The sequence below is a fragment of the Amblyomma maculatum genome, chromosome 3 (genome assembly GCF_055883805.1).
Source record: "Amblyomma maculatum isolate TAMU_Amacu chromosome 3, ASM5588380v1, whole genome shotgun sequence".
NCBI classification, from domain to species: domain Eukaryota; kingdom Metazoa; phylum Arthropoda; class Arachnida; order Ixodida; family Ixodidae; genus Amblyomma; species Amblyomma maculatum.
In genome coordinates this window covers 86170695-86194257 of record NC_139346.1, presented here as the reverse complement: position 1 = coordinate 86194257, position 23563 = coordinate 86170695, and the positions used below count along the sequence as shown (strand labels likewise).

The 23563-nt window shown below is 43.7% G+C and overlaps 1 protein-coding gene across 1 annotated transcript in view; it reads right to left on the bottom strand.

Moving 5' to 3' along the window:
- Positions 1 to 1848: 1848 nt before the first annotated feature.
- LOC146195176 (F-box/LRR-repeat protein 12-like) overlaps positions 1849 to 23563 on the bottom strand; it is a 36516-nt gene continuing 14801 nt past the window's right edge. Inside the window, exons 3-5 of the mRNA XM_084596740.1 lie at positions 7703 to 7847; positions 5905 to 6145; positions 1849 to 2885 (exon numbers count right to left, since the gene is read on the bottom strand). Coding sequence (XP_084452866.1) covers positions 2142 to 2885; positions 5905 to 6145; positions 7703 to 7847 — 1130 coding nt within the window. The 3' untranslated portion in view covers positions 1849 to 2141. The remainder of the gene's footprint in view (positions 2886 to 5904; positions 6146 to 7702; positions 7848 to 23563) is intronic.

Genomic DNA, 23563 nt, shown 5'->3' with positions numbered 1-23563 from the left:
GAATCATCTTCAGCAGCAGATGTTGCATAAAAGTGCCAATGAGAAAGTATGCGATTGGAGAGATGGCCAGTGAGCTTTCTGCTCCTACATGGAGATATTCACAGTATGTCATTCTTCCAGTCACACAATAAACATAATCATACAAGCATCTTGAATTGGGAATAGTCTTGAAACAAACTTCAAATATCATCATATTTTCACTTCTTAGTATTGATAACATCACTTCATAAGGAGTGAACGCGTGCATGTTCATTTGCAGAATCTTTACTACACATGTCAACCATTGCCGTACTATACTGCTTTCCTTTTTCTCCTGAAAAGAAATAAAGCTGGCAATTAACAGATTAGCAGGCCACCGTGGCCAGTAAAAGGAAGTCACATTCATCATAACAGCATGGTCACAGGCGCATTAAAGTGTTACTGCTTTTAAGACATCTGCATCCAGGCCAATTGGCGTGTTCGTGGACCTGAGTCCCCGGCTATCGGAAACCAGTGAACCTGCAGCTCCAAGAGCGAACACTCGTCTGACCTTCCCATTCATTTTGTGGCAAGCATTTCATATTTTGCTCTTTTCAGACCGTGCTCAATATGCTGTCATTCATCATATAAGAACCAATCGATTAGGATGATCATTCGGAGGCCCCAGGTAACGTTATGAACAAGAAATGACAAATTGTGGACGTTTTTTTTTTACCTGCCGCTGTGCAACAACCTGGTGGAGGTGACTGACGACTCCATAAGTAAACATGTCTGTGATGTAATTGCCCATGGTGATGACGCCTGCCGTACTGCTCGAGACCGGCTCGGTGCTTCAAAGCACACCAGAAATCGCCGTGACGACTTTCACCCCAGTGACGCCTACTCTCCTTCGGGTCTCAGCCCACCGTGTGGACCTGTGCGAAGAACTACTGCCTCGTTACACAAAGACAAATGATCACCATGACCTCAGAAATGATGCCTATGCACTGTCTTGTTCTATCGCACCACTCTCAAACATTGTGCATCTTAAGTCTCGCCCTTTGTGCTCACCAATTTAGTGTGTACATGGACTATGCGTCTCCAACATTCGTGTTATGGTATGAAGTCACGAGAAGATGTGGATATTATTTAGGTGCAGCACAGTTGACGGTGGCAATGCTGAAGCTGAGGTTGGGCTTGAACGTTTTCTTGACAAGTCAGCCATTACGCCTATCGTTCATTAACTCCTCATGTCAGTATGCTCTAATTAGTCAGCGGAAATCATTACACAAAGCGTGCCGCAGCACTAGTTCTGATCCTTATACTAATATCTGACGTTCCTTAATATCGGCATATTGACCAACACACGATAACAGAACAGCCCAAACAGTACTGCAACCAGTGTAAGCAAAATAAGAACACACTAGAGCAAAAGTCAAGCCTAACATGCAAGGCCCACTAATTTCATTATCAGCATCTCAAAGAAAAAAGTAAAAAATAAGATGTGCATAAAAGAATCCCGTAAATCATCCAGACGACCACCTACTACTGTCCCTAAGAGGACTTCCCATCTTGCAGGCTGCACACATAATGATGCAAACATAGTTATAGGTACCATGATCAGTCAGCTATAGTGTGCAATGACCTATAGTTTCTTCAAAATACCACAATAAAACTATCATAACAAATGCTGGGCAGGCACTCTTCTACAGCTGTCTACCGAATGTATTGCTTTTTCTGTGCGTGACAGCAAAGGGGCCGCACTTGTGTCCTAGCCTTCAGCCCAAATCGGCACCTTGTGAGAGAGCTGCATAGAAAATCTCTCACTTCGTACCCCGGCAAATTATTTCAGCTCCATGGATCATCATCAGAAAGTCCTCCACACATATATATATATATATACCACCTTTATGCAACACTACACACACTGGGTGCACATCATACTAGTAGGGACACATTACTTCTTCGATCCAGCTCCATAAGGCATCCTCTATCACAGCACACACAGTGGAGTCGGTGGCTTGTTGAAGAGTTTCCCATGTGGAAAACGCACAACTGCTTTTCAGCAGAAGCCGGCGAGACAACAACAAAAAAAAAAATCTGCGATTTTTCACTCTGCAATCACACAAATTTCTAGCAGCAAGGGATGCTTTTCATTATTCATTGTTGAACAGGTGCTTTCTTCAGCCAGGTGGTGTAACAGGCAGCTTCAGGTTCTGAACAACATCCGAGGCAAAGTGGCGGCAGAAGGTGCTCGCGTTGATGTAGAATGGCAGGAACTGCACAAACTGGCATGAGCTCGGCACAGCCTCCTTCACCTTGGCCCTCACTTCAGCTGACATGTGACGGCTCGTCACAGCCAGCCATGCCAGACGGGGCACCACCTCCAAAAGCCGGTACAGAGGCCCGTCCCTTACTAGTGTCCGTCGAAGGCAGATGTGAGAAAGCCGCAACTTTCGACGGCCCTTCAGGTGCCTCGACACCGACAGAAACGCTTCGCCTGTGCACGCCGTGTGGCCTAGAAACAGGAACTGAAGGTTGACACCGTGCAGGAGGATCATCTCCACGCCCCGGTCGCTGACATCAGTTCCCTCGATGTCGAGGGCAACAAGGTGGCTAATGAGGGGCAAGATGTTGCTCAGGCCTCCGTCGTTGACACGGTGACAGCCTTCGAGGCTCAATGCACCGAGAGACGGCCACTGTTCCAGTCGGCCAAGCTCAACGCTTGACATGAGATTGCAGTCCGCAAGGTCGAGGAGCAGCAGGCCACGTGGCGGTGGGCGTCCAACGTCGGCGCGAAAGAATTCGGCAGGGTGAAAAAAAGAGCTGCGTAGCGAAAGGTGCGTCAAGGTGGGTGGGAGGTCTGAAACTGACATCTTGGTTGTTGACATGTTGCACGCCAGGAAGGCATCTGTGAGATGAAGTACCTGCAAGAAGGAAACCATCGAGAGAAGAAAAACAATGGATTAAGTGAATCATTTTTGGACATCATTTCAGTCTTGACCAAATCATTACGAAAAATGAGGGTAACAGTAAACAAAACGACAGAAAATAGCAAAGTAAACACAATTACAATAACTGTAGAAGCAATTCAATGCAATAAACTGAGAATCTCTTTCAGTGCTTACTTCAACAGCATAATCATTTCATGACTGCCGCCTGACAACATCCATTGAGTGCACATCCCAGTCATGCCACCAGACCTCTGTGACAACATTCCTTTCGCTTGTCACGACAACACCCCCCCCCCCCCCCCCCCACCCCTTCAGACACTCATGCACAATCACCAGAGGTGTATTATTGGCCAATACTTGCTGTCACTGTACACCAGTACATCAGAGGCTGCTGCAGTTGTCAACATCCTAAATGGCTGCCACAAATGACTGAAGGTCTGCTCCAGCCTATTACAATGCCTCAGACACCATTCAATCAGGTCGGCGTCAACCTTCTGGGCTTGTTCTGTCATTTGCTGGTAACAAACAGATTACAGATGCAAGAAACTATTTAACCGGTGTTGTGAAGCCACGGCTGTGCAGCATGGCCCAGTTTTTTATGCAGAAAATCATGCTGCATGATGGCACACCATCATGCACTATCGCCGACATTGGCATGGCATTCATAGTGCAGCTTATGCATGAAACGTTCAAAGCTTAGTCCCACAAGGCATTGGAAGACCTATTACGCACAGGCCAACGGTCTTGCAGAGACTCAACAGAATCATCACCGACATGATGGTAGCAACGTATGTTGACTCTGAGCACAAAAACTGGCCCACATTTACGCTGAGCAGCAGGAGGGCACAGATGCATGCCACTAAAACGTCCACACCAACACATCACCTACAATTCTGGAGACCTAGTCCGTGTGTGGACCCCTGTACGCCGCCCAAGAATGTCTGAAAAGCTGACGTGGCATTATTTTGAACCATACAAAGGTACAAGGTGTCACGGAAGTGACCTCAGAAGTACCTCCAGATGAAGCAACTTCTATCCAAGGTGATGCACGCTACCTAAATGAAACCCTACTTCATGGGGGGAGGGGGTAGTTTGGGTAGTTATTCAGTGCAAGGAAAAGATTTTCTGGTGAGAGAACACCGACCACGCACAATGTGCCGAAAACAAAAATGGTGCCAGTGTCTGCCTTTTTTCCCCATGAGATTATAGGCTCATGTCAGTTGCTTTCCGATCCTCAAACAAGGTGTAGCAAAGGCTACGTCTGCAAACTGACTTCACTAGAGACTGGATAAAGGGACCGTAAAATCAGAAGACAATGAAGTGTTTTTAATGGAAGAAGTCAACACAAAACTTTACTTTTAAGCTCTTTGAACTGTCTCAAGGTGCTGTTGAAGCATGAGCCATAAATGCTGGTTCCTTTTCCAGTGAGTTGCGTCCGCACAAGACTAGTGTATGGCTGGATCGCTGTCGCAGCTGCATTGGGCTTGGCATGCCTTTCCTGGGTCTTAGCTCACCCACCGCTTTACATGTCACCATTTTTCACAGCATGCTGGAAGTGTATTGATTAATCCGCACATGTCACCAAAGGTGCCAGAAGTGACAAAACCCCAGTCACGATTTGTCTCCTCAATGTACAGGAGCACCAAAAGTAAAAGGAAGCACGTGAGTGGTGGCTAAACTAGAAAACAAACTGCATGCCGGCGCGCTCTGTCAGCAGATGCGCGGCAGAGATCGAGAGAGCACCAGTAACATCTGACTGACCCCTCTGTATCACCTGATGCTTGCCTTATTGCAGGCACGAACGAATCCATGCTGCTACAACTATTCGCCAAGGGCACTTTCAATGCTTCATAAAAGGGTTTACTGTTTGCCCATGCCATGTAGAAATGTCGGTCTACAGCAGTGCAAATTTTCTGCTCCATCAGGAATGGCACAGTTTTTGTCTGCGTGACCACTGTAGTTCGTGTTTAACTTGGCGGTTAGTATATGTGCTAAGGCATATAAACACTAGTGCATCCCTTTGGTAAGTGCGGTCAAAACTTTGTTTGGCCCGAAGAGCCAGATAAAAAAAGAACAGCATGCATGTATTGGGCGCACTGTTCTGGTGAGCAGTTACGATGGCAGTATGGCTTGGCTGGTGCAGGCAATAAGGTGAGCATCAGGTAATCGAGATGTATCAGCCAGATGTTCCAATAAATCCTTATTTGCAGATGCACTTCTGCTGACAGAGTGCACTGGCATTCAGTTTTTGTCGAGATTGGCCACCGCTAGCGCACTCCGCTTTTGGTGCACATGTACATGGTCTCCAATTCAATGCAAACGATCGAGTAACAAAGTTAGCTATTTACTGTTTCACAGTTATTGAGCTGATGACAGTTTAAAATCTGCCTTCATCTATTACGATGTGCGCATCAGTAACTTGAAAATAATGCGAAGTTGTGCACATTTCATGCATGTACCATGCAGGTTCTGGAATCAGCACACCTTTCTTCACTTGAACTGGCCTTTCTGCAGTTTTGTACAAGTTTATTCAGCTCACCAGCCTTATTAAGTTTATATGTTTAAACATGCTTTTATTACATGCACATATGTCATAGGGCTTAAGCAGCAAATGCCTACGAGGCTTTGGAATTATAATTGGTGCACAAAAGCATTGTTATTATTGCGTGCAGTGAAAGTTATCTTAGTAGGAGGCTTCCTTCTCTGACCACTGCTGCACTTGGGAGTGGCTCTGCCAATACTGTGCACCTATTTCTACCAAAATGACATGCACAGCATGCAACTGCAAGAGCTAATGGTTCAAAAACATAGTGCACGCATATCGCAATATTTCTTTCACTGACATCAGTGTAAGCTGTCTATTGCCACTGGTCAATCTGAACCAGTTTGCCAGTTTATTATACAAAACATTATAATGTTTTGTCTACAGGGGCCACAAGGTCATCTCCTTACCCCGCAGCTAGCATAAATGGTAACAGGTGTAACCACTCGCCTTCAGCGATGGGCAGCGCTGCGCTAGGTGCTTGAAGAACTTTGGCGTGAATGTGTGCTGCGCCCTTCGGTTCGAGAAGAACATGTGTGCGTTGCCGGATATCCGCACCTCCACGACGTTCGCGTCGGCATGGGTTCGGAGGAGGCGCCAGGCCTGATGCGCCGACAGCGGGTGTGGGGACACGTCGATCACCTTCCGCAACACCTTGTCGCGCGCTACCCGCCGCCAACGACGGCAGACGCTGAAATGAAATTGCATCGAAAGAAGAGCATAAATGACCACAAGTCATAGTGCAGCGTCAGGCAATCGCTGCGTGACACGTTTTAAAAATGGGTGTCAAGGCACTGTCTCAGTAACGTTTTCTTTCCAGCAGGCCCAAGATGCCCGCTATCGAAGCTTACAGTGCGATGCTGGAAATGCTGAAGAAGCAACTGAGCAATGCAAATTAATTGGAATCGCTATTAAGGCGCTCACATGAAACAGTCAAGGAAGGATATGCTACCACTTTGCAAAACAAGAATTACGTGTAATCCGAGCATCCAAGTGAGTAGCGAGAGAGTCGCTTGGCTGCGCGCTTTACCGCGGCAAGCGATGAAGAAAGCAACACCCACCACTGGTAAACACCAATCGCTCACACAAAAAGCAAAGGTGAGGGTTCCAGCACATAACAGCTTACTTTAAGATAAGGTGCGAACTTCTTATGTCGCCGTAGGTGTGTCAGAAATTCTCCGCGCACTGTTGCGCTAATATTTGTCACCTAGGTGTGTCAGAAATTCTCCGCGCACTGTTGCGCTAATATTTGTCACCTAAGTCCAGCCCTGTGCTTCACCACTGAAAACGCAGTTCTTGAACGGCCAGAAGAGACGTTTCAAGAGATCGTGAGAGGCGTTTTCGCCAGTTAGCGACATTAATGGTAGGTTACCTTGCGCAGGAGCAAAGGTCCTTAAACATCAGGTGTTGGAACACTTCTAGCAGAAGGCTTTCTGGTAGATCTTCAATTTCCATTGCTGCTTCCGAATGAGGTATGTAATAAAACGGATCAATTTTGCTCGCACTAATTGTACGCGAACTTTGCGTGCGCAATGGGCGCCGCCATCTTAATTTCGTAGCGAAATGCATGGTACGGTGTCTAGATGGGTAGGTGTGCCGACCGGCAGGGCACAAAGCGTAGTTCCGCGTGCCTCCGCTTCATGACGACGAAACTGGCGCTGCTGTTCTCCGCCCGGTGCTCAACGGCGGATTGTCTGCTACTTGTAGCAATCGCATCGCGCGTTTTGTTAACCTCATTTTTGTTTAAAAACATTAGTTATTACTTGCGTTATCAGTCAAAATAGTAGCTGAAACTGAGACTTTTGCGGTCTGGCATTGAAACAATAAACAGACGACACTAGCTACCTGTTTTCTCGTCTGTTTGCTGTCTGTCATCGTCCACATGCAAGTAGCGGAGCAGGCGCTGCGCTTTTTGTGAGAAGTGATCGGAATGAAGACCAAAAAGGACACAACTTGTTTCGCACCCTTCTGCAAATCCGGTTACAAGTCATCGAGAAAAGGACTGAAAGTCTCGCTGTTTTCGGCGCCGCGGGATCCAGAACTGTTCAAAAGGTGGGAGCTTGCTCTTCATCGTGCCGACAAGAGGTTGCAGCCACACTCCGTTGTGTGTGAGCGGCATTTTGACCAAGAGTGTATCGAACGGGATTACAAATATATGATAGAAGGCAACGTTGTTAGCCTCCCACGTTCTCACCCACGATTGACGAAAGATGCCGTGCCTTATGCACTGCCCGATGCTCCTGCTTACCTGTCAAGAAAGGTGACCGCGAAACGAAAGACGAAGAATTCCACAGGCTGCCGCCCAACCAAGGCTGCCAGAAATGACAGCCACGACCTTGAGACAGTGCCGGACGATCCAGTACCTTCAAGCTCCAGTGAAGGTATCTCTACGTCTGTAACCGAAGTGTCAAGGAGGGATTCTTATCAGGGAGCACTCTGCAGAAGGCCTCCGAGTCACGCTGCCGATCGCTCTTTCCCTCTTGGATTATCTGTCGTCTAAAATAGGCTACGGGTACTTAATGACCGCCAGACTAAGCCAAGACATCTTGGAGCAACTGTTTGGGGTTTTGCGACAAATGACAAGTAACGACCATCCGATTGACTCCCGTTCAGTTCTTGATCTCCATAAACACTCTGATGTTCATGAACTTGGCCAAGTCACCTGATCATGGGAATGTTTCACCCGGTCTACTAAGCAGCTTGCTTGACACCGATGATGTCATAGCAAAAGCAGAGACCCAGCAGAGGTATATGGACGACTTACTGGACATAGGGAATGTGCAGGCGGCACACGAAATGCTCAGCGCTTGCCAGCTTGACAACGACCACAGCAGCCTAGTTGGCGGTAGGAAAAAGTGATTCGCGGCTGATTTTCTATTTGGCAGGATACGTGGCGCGAAAGTTTCTTTCAAAGACTAAATGTGCCCATTGTGCCACTGTTTTGCTGGCATCGCCAGAAGCTCCACTTCCGCCTGTGGCCGCTCTCACAGCCCACGTAAGCATGGGGAACTTAATATTCCCATCTGATGCTTTGAACAGTCTCGTGACATCTCTCGAGGAGACCTTCAGTCACTGCTTCACAGTCACATGAACTGAGGCGAGAAAGTCTCGCAGACTTCGCCTCTTTTCTGCAGCTCAAACCTCCGCCTATGATCAGTTGTGAGGAGCATAAGATTGAGATCACTAACAGCGTCGTCAAGTTTTACTCTATCATGCGCCTCCACTTCGAGCAAGAACCTGGCCCGTGAAAACGCGCGAAAAAAAAAAGAAAGAAAACACCTGAAATTGAGACGCGTGCTTTGAACGCATAGGCATGATTTTGGGGTGTGTTACTTCACTGACTCAAAAACACTAATGTGTGCATGTCATTTATTGCACTTTCAAAAGTTCAGCTAGAAGATACCGTTTTGCAATACAAGCTTATGCACTCGTTTTATTTTATTTATTCGCAAGGTCTGCTTACGCCCATGCACACGCATAAATCACAGCTGAGCACTGTGTTAATATATATTCGCGTTGCCTTGTGATGGCGTGGAACATTTAATGAAAAAAAAAAAAAAATTAAGAACGAGGAAGTGACATAACAGTGTTTGGAGTTGCTTGCCTGAAAAATCGGGAACGCAGCAAACACGCTGTACGTAAAAAAACAGCATTAAACTCGGCTCCCCTGCCTTTGTAATATGTTTACATCCCTTCCCTATTCCCGTAAGACAGCTTGTTTGCAATAAACTCATTTGCACTTGGAAAAAAGTGAAGCGAGTCGCTTTCTGTCATGCGTGGCGACGGCCGGAGGAAACGGTCATGAACCGGGCTTTCGCTGGTGGCGCCACTGCGGCGTCATGAAGAAAAGGCACGCGTTACCCCCGCCGGTCGGCACACCTACCCGTCTAGACACCGTATGCATGGAAGGATAGAGAAATGATAACAGCGTATGGATGGGTTTGTAGATAACGCAATGAAAACACTACAAACAACTTTACAAACTTTATATTACAACCACTTTACAAAAAAATAACTAATACAAAGACCTGTATTCCAAAATTTAAGTACAGTGAACAAGAATGTTGTTCAAAAAAAAAAAAAAAAAACAGTGAGAGACCTCTCTAACCTCTAACCGCTCTAACCTAAAGAACAGCTTTTCTACCTTTCCTTATTTCCACAATGATTCAAATGTTCTCCAATAAAATATATTATCTTATTAATTTTTATTTTCTTTAGCCTAAGCTACATTACCTTCGATGATGTTAGCTTTGACGCTTTGACTAAACCTGGGCTAGCCTTAACTTGGACACGTCATGGGCGTCCTCTACATACTGTGAACCAAACAGGCAACTCATGTCAGTCTGTTAGCACCGCGGACCGCGAGTGTGAGCGCGCGTTTTTTGTAAGCTGTCTGTTGCATTTGTGTAAAAATCGCAGGTTTTCCAAAGGCCGGTTCACACAGGTTGGCATGACGTTCCCCAACATTTGATTCAGGAAACAAATGTAGTTATAGTCGTTTCTCGGTCGAAATTTTCCTACAGTGCATCTGTGCCGGCAGTTCACCATTGAGTTACTGCATTTGTCTGTGCGAACATCCAGCGCCGTGCTTTGAAACAATTACGTGAATATGATCAGGTGGGTATGCACCACATATTTTGGTCACATTCAACGCTGTTTCGGAACTATTTTGCTATGACTAAACGATTCATTTAAAATGCATCCCTCTATCTCCAGAAAACATTTTAACCATGATACGAACCCTTCCTGTCCAATTTATCCTGTGAACTTTTCATGCATGCGAGCAAGTATTGCACCTGCGTGCGATGGCATCCAATTTCGCCATAAATGCGTAAAGCAGTTTATTATTCAAGCCCGTGGTGGACTTCTGATCCCTACTAGATTCTGTAAAATGCAGGCAAATCCGGGCGCAGAAGCAATTGTGCGGAAGGCGATTTGCAACGTCAAGTTAGGATGCAGAGTGTTGGTCATTTGTTTTCTCGAAAACCAATTTCGTTGATAGGAACCAAGTTGAATAGACACTAATAATCTTTTTTATGAGTAAAATCGATCACAGTATGGCTCTTTGGTTTTCATAATGTTTTTCTGGCTGAAAAAGATACACTTACTTTCGTGAAAATTTAATTTAAGAACTGTCGGATTCAAATCCTTAAATATTCATTACAATAAAATATGTCCATGATCACTATTTTGAAGTTACCAGCAGTTTGCCTAGTCTCCGAGCTGCAATTTGATGGAGACATAATGCAAAGTGCCCCCCGTTTACCGTGCAATTTCAGTGCACGTTAAAGAACACAAAATCATTAAAATGATGCAAAGCCCTCCATTACAATATCCCTAGCAAATAGTTTCTTTGGTTCAGTTGAACCTCATGAATCATGTTAAAGTGAGTCATATAAGAGCCCATTTCTGAAGCCGAAGGACAGCAGATGACTTTTTATCAGGAAAGGCTCTTCCTAGTTTTTTCACTTTAAACAAGCTGTAGCTCAACGGGCTGGAAAGCTGGGCTCATTCAATTATGATAACGTCGCAGATTCATGCCCCCTTTTTCTTCACAGACTCCTCACAGTGACAATTAATTTTTTAATCATGATGCGCTGGTTACTGACACATTTTGACATTGCACTTTGTATGTAAGCTTCATGTGCAAGTTGTGGGTACTCCAGCAATATGCATTGCGCGTCTATTTGGTTCATGCTCGTAATTATATAAGTGCAACAAAGACGGCACAACAGACAAGAACAGGAGGGGGTGCTAACTTGCAAGGAGGGTAACTTATATACTAAAAGGTAAAAAAACCATGATCATATCAATGGCTTTTGCATAGAGGCAAGAATTAATACCAAAAAGGCACAGGTAACTCATCTTGTCTTCTTACACATCAAGAAAAGCAAGCTCCTTTTTATAAATTGCCATGGACGGCGTACTAACACAATCACTCCTACACTTCGTGATGTGATAAGCCTCAAGACTCTGCTTCTTTGGGACCTAGCATCACACTTTGGCTTTTTTTTTCCATTCCTTTTACCCCTATTTTCTTTTCTGCATTCATTGATGTCCGCCAGAAGTTAGATCGCATCAAGAAGTGTGGGAGTGACTGTGTTAGTATGCTGTCTGTGGCAATCTATAGTAAGGAGATTTCTTGCTCTTTTTGATATTTAAGAAGACGAGATGAGTTACCTGTGCCTTTCTGTTACGAATTCTTGCTTGTACACGTGTCGTTGATATAATCACATTTTCAGTATATATAAGTTGCTCTCGTAGCAAGTCAGTGCCCCATCCTGTCCTTTTTGTCTGTTAAGTCGTCTTCATAAATAAATACATGTAGTGGGTACTCACTGTGCAAAAAGTGTATCATAAATTCTTGCACTACGCATTAAACGATTGCAAGATGTCCATTTCCTAATACAAATTTTTGAGTAATATCCTCTTTTTTTTTTTTTTGTTTAGAAAGTAAAAGGTTTACATGTCCCATTTTATTAACATGAGGACATGTAATTAGAAGCTGAAATATGTATCTAAATCATTGGTATGTTGGCTGCACTCCATGATTTCAAAGAAAACTATCAGGCAGCCTTGCATTGCCAGAAATTTAGCATGGTGGCTATTTTTTTGTTACTATGGAGGCCCACGTTTGGCTTTTTGTGTGACAGCAATATTGCCATTCTTTCATTCTTAGATCTTGTTTCTTTTACACCAATTGAACAAATCACTGAAATTTACAGACAAACTTTGTTCTTGTAATGTAATTGAGGCAAATCAGCGCTGCTTACTGCTCAGTAGTGTAAATAAGCATCTCTGGAATGCATTTTCCCTATTGAACTATTAGTGCAAAGCCAGTACTTTTTTGCCACCTGTAAAGAAAATTCATCAAGAAGGGTTGCTCTGGTGGCAGCCGTTTTCTCGTGTCACACTGTTGGAGTTTCAGCATTAGCTAAAGCATTTAAAGATCATTTAATGATGGCCATGAAGTGATGTGTAACAGATAATTTGTGTTAAAACTGCAAATTATACCAATGGGCCTTGAAGAAGCTGAACACAGGATGAATAGGCAAAGAATGCACTTTGTATGGGAGGTGCCTAAAGACATTTTTGTAATTTCTAGCAGGCACTAGATATTCCTGTGTGGAGACTTTGTGTTGGCCACATACTGAATGTATCGGTACGGAAATGTGAAGCTGCACAATGTACTGGCCTCAAACAGCCACATTTTGGCCGAGGCGAAATTCAAAAGAAGTGTTTACTGTGCTGTTCACTGTACATGCGTTTTAATGAATTCCAGGGGGTGAAAGTTAATCTCGAGCCTTCTGCTGTGGCGACTCTCTTTCTTACTCCATTTGCTTCTTTTTCCATTCAATCTTTCATACCATGGTATCAGTGCCTACTGAGAGTGAGTTGCTGCACCGTTCTTCTATCATTCCCAAGTGCGTCATTATGTATTATGGTTGGATAAAACTTAAATCTGCAGTAACTGACACATACAATTCCTTTGCAACAGAAAATAGTTCGTTTTTAGGGATTTTCTTGTCACCCAAATGAAAAGCTAGCGATCAGACCAAATTAAAAGCGCAAGAATTTCGGTGCCTGTTTCTTGTTTTGTATTGTAAAATATTAACAACTGATTCTGTTTGCTGTCCAGCAGAGTTATAGAGACGCTGCATTCCACTGCCCACATATACTTAGCAACTGCTGTTTAAGTTGTATCCTACTATAGACCTAGACTCTTCGCTGTAGATTGATATTGTACACAAAACAATGCACTTTGTCGAATATTTAAGGGAAACCACCAAGGTAGGGTAAATTTGTAATAAGGGAGTAATTACTCATTGACATCCACCCAAGCGAAGCGCAGCCATACGGCTACAAAGGAAAGCTAAACAGCTTTCTTAGAAACTTCGTAGTTGAAGAAAAATTCGTCCTGATTTGGTGATCGGACCCCGGATCAAGACAAATTTTTCTTTAACTACGAAGTTTCTGAGAAAGCTTTATACGTAGCTTTCCTTTGTAGTCATATGGCTGTGCTTGGGTGGAGGTCAGTGAGTAATTACTCCCTTGTTACAAAACAATGCACTCCATAGTAAAAGTCTCTTTCAGAGCTCCATGGTTTATGCAATAAAAATTTTAAGATATTAATTTTTTTTAGTATTTTATTTTCATTGTTCTTAATGTTGGGGGCAAAGATCAGACATTTATCTGGAAAAGTTAAATTTGTTTTTTGGTAGTACTGTTTGGACCCTTTGTGTGGAATGAAAAGCTGTGTCGAAACTTTTTTTTTTTTTGCTGAAAAGAGTGCAGTTTCCTCTGGATAAATGACAAAATTGCTTGTGCCATCCAGTCAGTCATCATCAACTTCGGTTGTGCAAATGTTCACTGTATGTTTCCAGTGCTCCTTCTGTACGCCGAGTTGCACAATTGTATCCCATTCACATGGTGTGAATGTTTAACTGGTAGCAGTATAGTGCACTTGACATTATTAGACATGTGTGAAGAAGGAAACGCTATGATTGCTGCTGTTTGACCATCTCCCCAAAAATAAACACACTAAGCTTTTTCAGGGTAACATGCTTCTTTTTGACGCGCTCGTATTCAGACGCTGCACCGTGGATGCAGTTGAATGAGCAGCAGACAGTTACAGCAGGGTTCTCAAACTTCTTTGCCTCATGGAACCTCAACCCCAACAGCTATACTATTAATATACGCCAAGAAACCTACAGTCAGAAGAACTGCAGTGCCCCACAACCGCTGTGGTAGTTAAGTGATGTTATTCGTGCAAAGGCCTATCCCGGCTATTTAGTTTTAATTTATTGTCTCACTTTTAAACATATACTCTCTCGCTTTTTGGCAGTCAGCTTTTTAAAATGCTCACCTGTCACTCATGTGCAACGAGATCGCAAAAAAAAGTTATAATCACGAACCAACATTTCATCTCTTTCATCTGCTCGTTCAACACCACCTAATGTCTTGGCTTTACCCGTCTCTTATCTGGTTATCTGCTGTCGCTGTTCGGGTGGCAGCATAAAATAGGCATAGTTTTGTACTTTGGCAGGCACTGCATGTTTTTTGGCACAGATCATGCATTTTGTTCGCCAGCAGCTCCGTCGAAATGCCTGGCAAATCAACCAATGAGACACGCATGCTTTTCTGTCTACGCTTGACTGACTCAGCTTTGCGGCCCATGCCTTCAGTTGCAACGTGTACGCGTGGGCCGCTGTAGCGCACTACATTGTGTGGGGCAGAGGTCTGACCTGCAAATGGTGCCTATGCTGATGGTGTGAAAGTGAGAAATAAGCTAAGCAAAAAGAAAGCTAATGTATAATTTAGGTTTTCATCAGCGAGGCACTGTGCCTCATCTGCACACATAGGAAAAAATGAAATAGGGGAAGTAAGTGGGGAGGAGGGTGCCGTCGCAACTACCCACAAAAGTAGCCCAGTGTTTTTTGGAACCTAGTTTGAGAAAATATGAGTTGCAGTAAATTGCCATTGCCTAGTCCTTTTTAGGTCCTTATTTCCTTTGATGCATTGTTTTGGTTTCACTTTGTAGGTTTCCAGCTCTATTTTTTTTTTTTTGCCTTTGCAGATACTATGCATGCATTTATTGGTTGCTTTCACCATTTGCATTGCGGGCATGTTTTTCACCATTATATCAGTCAGAAATGAGATAACAAAAGCTAAGTAACACCTCACTGATACGTTTTCTTTAAATTCTATAAAAAAAATGCATCATCCAAACTGTCTGATTTTGAAAAAATTTAGCTGTTGAGTGAGTTACAAGGGCATTTATATTGGCACTTTCACTTCATAAAAATGTTGATTACCATTAATTTGCATATAGTACGAACAGCTTCTTCTTTCTCGCACAATTCAGTTAGCACTTGCTTTGTGCTTAGTGGGGAAGGGCGCTCTCAACACATCCGGTACTGTTAATGGCAACAGCAAACTGAGATTGCTTTCTTGTTTGTTTCTGGATGCCTTAGGCCCTTTACAGCAGTGAATTGTAGAGAAGCCAATACAATGGTTGACTGTTGCCAAAGCTGGAGCAAAGAAGAGCTGGAGCCAAAGTAGAGCGTTGTGTTTCTCCAGAGACTTAAGGGTTCATAACATGCTTACAATCAGCGTAGCCACCAGGTTTTCCCTTTTTTGGAATTAGCAAGGCCATTCCTTGGCACGGTAGTAAATGCGTCAATAGCATTCCGATTATGAGTCCATGATTGTGCAAAGCACCAAATGTCTGGACACTCCACATTCTTATTCACAGCTTGTGCACTCGTTTGTTCAGATTACTGAAAGCCTGTTTTTGAGTTCAGATGATTAAACTCGAGTTGGAAACTTTATCTATAGTATATCTATATAGGGCTTCATGTGTTTTATCTTGGGTTTACATGTTTATAACCTAAATATTCCTGCACAGTGTCTCGACAAAAGATTCCTTGACATCAGTTCAGTTCAGGCGTTCAGTCGTGTCCGACTCTTCGTGACCCTATGGATCATGTCACGCCACGCTTTCCGGTCTCTCACTATCTTCTTAACATCACATAGCTTCATCTGCAATGCCTCGAGAATGCCATCTAACCATCGCGTTCGCTGCCTACCCTTTCTCCGGCGACCCTCAACCTTTCCCAACATCAAATCTTTCTCCAGCGACTCCTCTCTTCTCATCAGATGACCAAAGTAGCTGAGCTTTAACTTTAGAATTTGACCCTCCAATGAGCAGTCAGGGTTTATGGTCGACAATATCAACTGATTTGGTCTTCTGGCAGTCCAAGGAACTCTTAAGAGTCTTCGCCAGCACCACAATTCAAGCGCGTCAATTCTTCGGCGGTCAGCCTTTTTCACAGTCCAACTCTCGCATCCATACATCACAACTGGAAAGACCATAGCACGAGTTATACGGATCTTGGTTGGCAGACTAATGTCTCTGCTCTTTACTAGGCGGTCAAGGCTAACCATTGTTCTCTTTCCCAGAAGCAGACGTCTCCTAATTTCATGGCTGCAGTCTCCTTCCGAGGTAATCTTGGCGCCCAAGAACAGAAAATCTGTCACAGTTTCCACTTCTTGTCCATTGATGCTCCAGGACTTGATAGGGCAAGACGCCATGATCTTCGTCTTTTTAATGTTCAGTTTAAGCCCAAACTTCTCACTCTCTTCTTGTACGCGCATCAGAAGTCTCTTGAGTTCCACTTCACTTTCTGCCATTAAAGTGGTATCATCCGCATATCTAAGGTTGTTGATACGTTTTCCAGCAATCTTCACTCCAGCTGAAGACTCGTCCAGACCGGCCTTCCTCATGATGCACTCTGCATATAGGTTAAATAGGCAGGGCGACAGTATGCAGCCTTGCCTCACCCCTTTCTCAATCGGAAACCAATCAGTAAGACCGTGCCCAGTTCTGACTGTGGCCTCTTGCCCTTCATAAAGGTTCCTGAGGAGACAGATGAGGTGAATTGGAACTCCCATCTCTTGGAGAGCTTGCCACAATCTGCTGTGATCTACGCAGTCAAACGCTTTCGCATAATCAATAAAGCAGAAGTAAATGGGTTTCTGGAACTCTCTTGCTTTTTCCATGATCCAGCGAAGGTTGGCAATTTGGTCTCTAGTTCCTCTGCCCTTGCGAAACCCAGCTTGCACGTCCGGAAGCTCCCGATCCACATACTGCTGCAGCCTACCTTGCAGGATTTTTAACATCACCTTGCTAGCATGCGAAATAAGCGCGATCGTGCGGTAGTTGGAACAATCTTTGGCACTGCCTTTCTTTGGAATGGGGATGTAAACTGACCTCCTCCAATCCTGTGGCCACTGCAGGGTTGTCCAAATCTTTTGACATAATGTATGCAGTGTGTTAACAGCGTCGTGGTTGAGGTTTTGAAGCAACTCAGCTGGAATACCATCAATTCCGCTAGCTTTGTTCTTAGCAAGGCTGGCTAAGGCCCATTCAACTTCACTCTTCAGGATGCCCGGCTCGTGATCAGTAATCACAACCATCCTATGTTGGGTTTGCACATCCGGGTCCTTCTTGTACAGTTCTTCTGTGTATTCCTGCCACCTCTTCTTTATCTCTGAGGCTTCAGTGAGGTCCTTGCCTCGTTTTTCCTTTATCACGCCCAGCTTAGCACAGAAGCTTCCTTTGATATCTTTGATTGTCTTATACAGAGCTCTTGTGTTCCTTAATTGGTTGTTGTCCTCAACTGCTTGACACTGTATGTTCAGGAAGGCATTCTTATCTCTCCTTGCTATTTTCTGAAAATCCGCATTGAGAACCTTGTATCTTTCTCTTTCCCCCATACCTTTTGCCATCCTCCTTTCCTTAGCTATTTGCAAAGCCTCTTCAGATAACCAGTTTGCTTTTTTGCATTTCTTTTGCTTTGGAACTACCTTAGTAGCAACTTCTTGTAATATATCACGAACATCAGTCCACATCTCTTCGGGCTCTTTGTCTTCTAGATCTAATTCTTGAAATCGATTCCTCACTTCCACAGCATATTCTAATGGAATCTGATCCAGATCATACCTGAAAGGCCTTCTAGTTTTCTGCGTTTTCCTCAATCGAAGCTTAATTTTGGCAACAAGAAGCTGATGATCGGTGCCACAATCGGCCCCAGGCCTTGTTTTTACTGCTTGTATAGCGCTTCTCCATCTCTGCCGGCAAATAATATAATCGATCTGATTCCTGTACAGACCGTCCGGTGAAATCCATGTGTACAGGCGCCTCTTGTGCTGTTGAAAATGAGTATTCGCTATGGTCAGGTTGTTTTCTTGACAGAACTCTACTAGCCTCTGCCCAGCTTCATTTGGCTCACCAAGACCGAACTTGCCTGTAATTCCGGATATTTCTTCACTCCCGACCTTAGCATTCCAGTCTCCTATGAGAAAAACGACGTCTGATGATGGGGTGCGGTCTAAAAGGCATTGTAGGTCCCCATAAAATCTCTCAACGTCAGCTTCTTCAGCAGCAGTGGTCGGTGCATAGACTTGGATAACTGTTATGTTGAAAGGGTGACCTTGGATTCCTTGACATGCAATGCATTTATTGCAGTGCTTTGGAATTGCGTAGGTGCTTTTAGATCAAGCTGAACGGAGGGAGGGGGGGGGGAGGGGGGCAAGATATGAGCCAAGTATACACTTCCTTCACTTGTCCAAGCACGTGGAAATTACGACTGAAGTTTCTCGAGTACGGCAGATATGGCAAAGAACACAGACTTTCATTTGCATGCATGTTTATCATAACGTGTATTAGTGAGCAGCAGCAAAAAATCGGCTGAGCTCAGAAATTGCTTGCTGTTTGCTTAGCGGAATGAAAAATTTCTTTATTACGCTAAACTGGTGACCTTCTAGCACATTGTGATTTGGAGCTCCAGAATAGAGAGTGAGCAAAGCCTTGATGGTAGATACTTATACCCATGAATTTATCGCTTTTTTTGTTCAGAGCAATGCACAAGTCTCCCTGAGGCATTAACTGCCCAGCCTTGCAGTCTTGCAGTCACACATTTTGCCATAATTTACGCTGGGTGTTAGATAAGGTCTGGACACCCACCCGAGAAATCTTAGTGGAACAAATTTTTTCACAGACATTTTCTTTTATGAACACAGGCCCTTCTTTTAGGGGTAAAGTTTACTTCCATATATACATACTTACGGACCGGCTGTTGACGTTAAAAGTTCGCACTCTCTTAAAAACATCTCTTCAAGTGATTTTTGGTATTTAGACACATTTACTGGGAATCTTGTTTGGGAATTATGTGTTATAACGTGGAATGTAGCTTGCAAATTACAAGCGCTGCGACGGAGAACAACAACGAGAGAGTAATAACAAGGACAGGCGCTACTATCAACTGAACGTTTATTCGAAGAACACAGATTAAATACTCGCAGAAGAAAACCAAAGGCACATGCGCTTCACAGATTTTTCCTAGGTATCCAGATATAAGATCTCACAATCTTGGATGCTTACAGATGGTGAGCTCACGCACGTGTCACTGTTCTTATGGATGTGATATGACTCTGACAGTTCTCTAGTCATTTGATCTTTGTGTCTAAACTTAATCTTGGTTTTGTTAAAAAGCGGTAGGCATTTTTTCCTACTAGGCATAAGAACAGTGACAGTATATCCATAAGAACAGTGACACGTGCGTGAGCTCACCATCTGTAAGCATCCAAGATTGTGAGATTTTATATCTGGATACCTAAGAAAAATCTGTGAAGCGCATGTGCCTTTGGTTGTCTTCTGCGAGTATTTAATCTGTGTTCTTCGAATAAACGTTCAGTTGATGGTAGCGCCTGTCCTTGTCATTACTCTCTCGTTGTTGTTCTCCGTCGCAGCGCTCGTAATTTGCAATCATGTACCAACTAGCTCAACTTTCCGTATTACTGGAATGTAGCTACTTTAGCAAGTACCTCTTTGGAAGGTTGCAGCTAAGACAAAGGGTTGCTTCATGAGTGCACTTTTGTCTAGAAATATGTGCCGAGGCGATGAAGGTTTTAACTGAGTACAGAGGCATATATGCCGTGGCAACAGCTTCTTCAGCTCATGTTCAAAATTTTTTGACGTATATAGCGAGCACCTGATAGCAGTGGCTCAGTGGTTAGGGATGTCAGTTACCGAGCAAGAAACACAGATTAGGTTCTGACCGCAGCGGCTGCATTTCGATGGAAGGGAAACACAAGGCACTCGTGTACTGCGCAGTGTGTACACACGTTAAAGAGCCCCTGGTGGTTGAAGTTATGCAAAGTCTGCCACTGTTGTGTCCCCCATATCCTGAGACACTTTGGGACATCAGTGAACCATTTTAAAACCAGATGTGGTTCACAATGAGCAGAAAAATATTAATATCACCCCTGTGGCATGCTTTCCACAATGTGAAACCTAAGATGAAGTGCAGCTAGTATTATGCACTTACAAAAAAAAGAACAATTCGGTTTTCCAGTAAATCATACTTGACATCATATTTTGATGCAGAGCCACAGTTTACTTATCATTTAAGCTCTATCGCTTGTTGAATACAGTCGGTACGCTTCGGAACTGTTTAATCATCAATTTGTGTCTGCAGTTTTCATGCACTCTGCTTACTTTATGTTGTTATGGCCTGACATGTATCAGGTATATTATATGAGACATCACTATATATGGTATTAGTAGGCAAATCTGTCTACTTAGGACAGGTAGTAACTGCAGGTCCAAACCATGAAAGGGAAATAACAAGGAGAATAAGATTGGGATGGAGCGCATTTGGCAAGCACTCCCAGATTATGACTAGCAGTTTACCGGTATCGCACAAGAGGAAAGAATACAACAGTTGCATCTTACCTGCACTCGCCTATGGGGCTGAAACGTGGAGGCTAACAAAGAGGGTTCTACTTAAGTTGAGGACAACGCAGAAAGCTATGGAAAGAAAAATGGTAGGGATAATGTTCAGAGAGAAGAAGAAATGGGCATGGGCAGGACATGTAGTGCGAAAAGAGGATAACCGATGGTCGCTTAGGGTAACAAATTGGATTCCAAGGGAAGGAAAGCATAGCAGGGGGCGGCAGAAAGTTAGGTGGGTGGATGAGGTAAAGAAGTTCGCAGGGGTCAAGTGGATGCAGCTAGCACAGGACCGGGTTAATTGGAGGACTATGAAAGAGGCTTTCGCCCTGCAGTGGGTATAGTCAGGCTAATGGTGATGATGATATATGGTTGACTATGTATTCCACAGGGTTTAATTTTGGTAGCAACTGGTAGCTCGCTAGTGTTGGTTTGACTCTTTCATACATGCTGCTCTCCATTTCTAAGCATAGAACCCCACCATAACGTGGATATAGCGAAGTGAACCTGCTGTCCTGGATTGGACTATTTATTTATTTATTTTATTATACTGCAGACCCAGTGAAGGGTCCTGGCAGGAGGGGCAACAATTCCAAAAGGAAACACAAAATCATAAAGTGCAAAAACATGAACATAAAGTTTACACAAGTACATACAAGCAAGATGTAGAAAAACAGCAAATCACTGCACGGCCTGTTTTAAAGAATCAAAGTCCTGAAGTGATGATAATGGCAGGCTATTCAATTTGGTTATGGTGCGTGGGAAAAAAGAAAATTTGAAGATGTTAGTTCTGGCAAAGTAAGGTGTTATTGATTCGGTGTGTGTATTTCTTGTTGCCCTAGATGATGCCGGTGTAAGGTACAAATCAGGAGCCATTGATCATTTATTTTTTAGTAGAAAGAGGAATTTTAGCCTTTGTATTCTGTGCTGAGATTCAAGGGACTGTATGTTATGTTTAAGCATCATCTCTAGACTGTACCTGTAGATTGTAGACTAGATTGCAGTCATAGATGTTTGCCCCCCCCCCCTCCCCCCTCTTCTATGCCACATCATGTAATGGAGTGTTCCCCTACTGTAAGAACAGTAGAGAGATTTCTTGATTTCTTCTACACAATGTCCCTTGGTTGCTGTGGAGACTCACTTTGAGTGCCCCCCCCCCCCCCCCCCTGCGATGCAACAGGTTCGCTCTTCTGCCGACGCCCACAGTTGTAATAAAATAATTTTTACTAAAGGTGTGTAGTAGTAGGGTGCGTCTAGCCTCGTCGACATGCTCTCCACAAAAAGATACTATGGCATGCATTCAATCAAAGATCACAACCAAAATAGCAGATTTTTATTGGCCCAAACATGGTAAATCATCAATAATTGCCAGAATGCTGGTTGGCACTCAATATTTATGCTTGAATGAGGTGACCAGCCAACCATTGGCCATGTTAAGAAAAACCAAGCATGGGCAAGGGAGGTCATGGACCGTGATAAGGCCTACACGCAAACACCATGTTGAATCCAAGCAGTTTCATTGTAGGCCAACCATGTTGGCCAACGTGTATTTTAGCCTTTCCTAGCACCTGTTTTCAGCAACAGCCAGTTGCTTCCACCCTCCTGTACCTAACCTTATCTGACATTTTATACCTGTACAGAAGGTATAGGGCCACCTCTTCCAGATATATCAAATATATTGAGGCCTTCTAGAAGGCAAGGGAGGTCTGAAACAAACAATTAATATGACCATCTTTCAAGCTGGTGTGAAATGCAGCATTAAGTAGCTGATAGCAATGCTGCAAGCTACTTTTGGAGCAGGCTTCCGAATAATTCATGCAAGTTTTTTCATATAGGTCAAGCAAGCCGACTTGCTGCAAACCTGCATGAATGAGAGGCATAATTAATAGCAGCCTTGTGTAATTTTACAATTCGCAGACGTGGATACCTACAATAAATTAGTGATGTTTTCGTGCTTTATGTTCGTGCACATATCTATACGCATCTGCAAATCCAATAGGAATATTTTTTGGCATATGAGCGATTAAAGTGCTGTGAAATACGCCATACCCAAGTAGTGCATTGACTTTGTGCATTTATTTTATATCAAGATAGTCAATCAGTGCTAGATGGACAATCCCTGTGCTTGTTGATGCTGCAATGGCAAGACACCTTGCAGTGTAGCCCTTATCACCCAGCTGCAAACATAAACCACCTTTTGGCAGCATCTGTGATGCACACCCTGTCATGTCAAAAAAACATGCAAAATAGAACACATGAACCAATGTGAAAAATGAAGCACAACATTGAAACCAATTAGCAATAACATGGCATCTTTCACAAGAAACTCGGTGCAAAAAAAAAAATGAAACTAAAGAAAAAAGCTCAGAACACAAACTGTGGCTGGCTCATGCAAAGCACTGAAAAAAAAAAAAAGGAATGTGTCAAAAGACTGTAAAGTAAAATTTATCCGCAATAATTAACTTGGATGGGGATGGCTCGGAGCCTCTATCATGAAGGCAGAGGGTATGTTTGCTATTTTTGCTGTCAATGCATGTTCTGAGTGTCTGTACGACTGTGCACTTGATAAATTTTGGTAAAGCTAGGAGGCTATGCTTACACAATTTTTTGTTTTTGTCTTTTAGTCTCAAAATTAATGACAATCAACCAGTTAGTAGGTGCTAAACCTTTATATGAAAGATTTTGTCAGAGTATGCACAAAATTCACATTATTCCTAGCCAAGAGCATTTTCATCTGGGACTGCCCTGCTTTTTCTGCTGGACGCTTCGAGATCGAACCCTATCGCTTGAACTATTGTTCCCTTCTAGGAATTG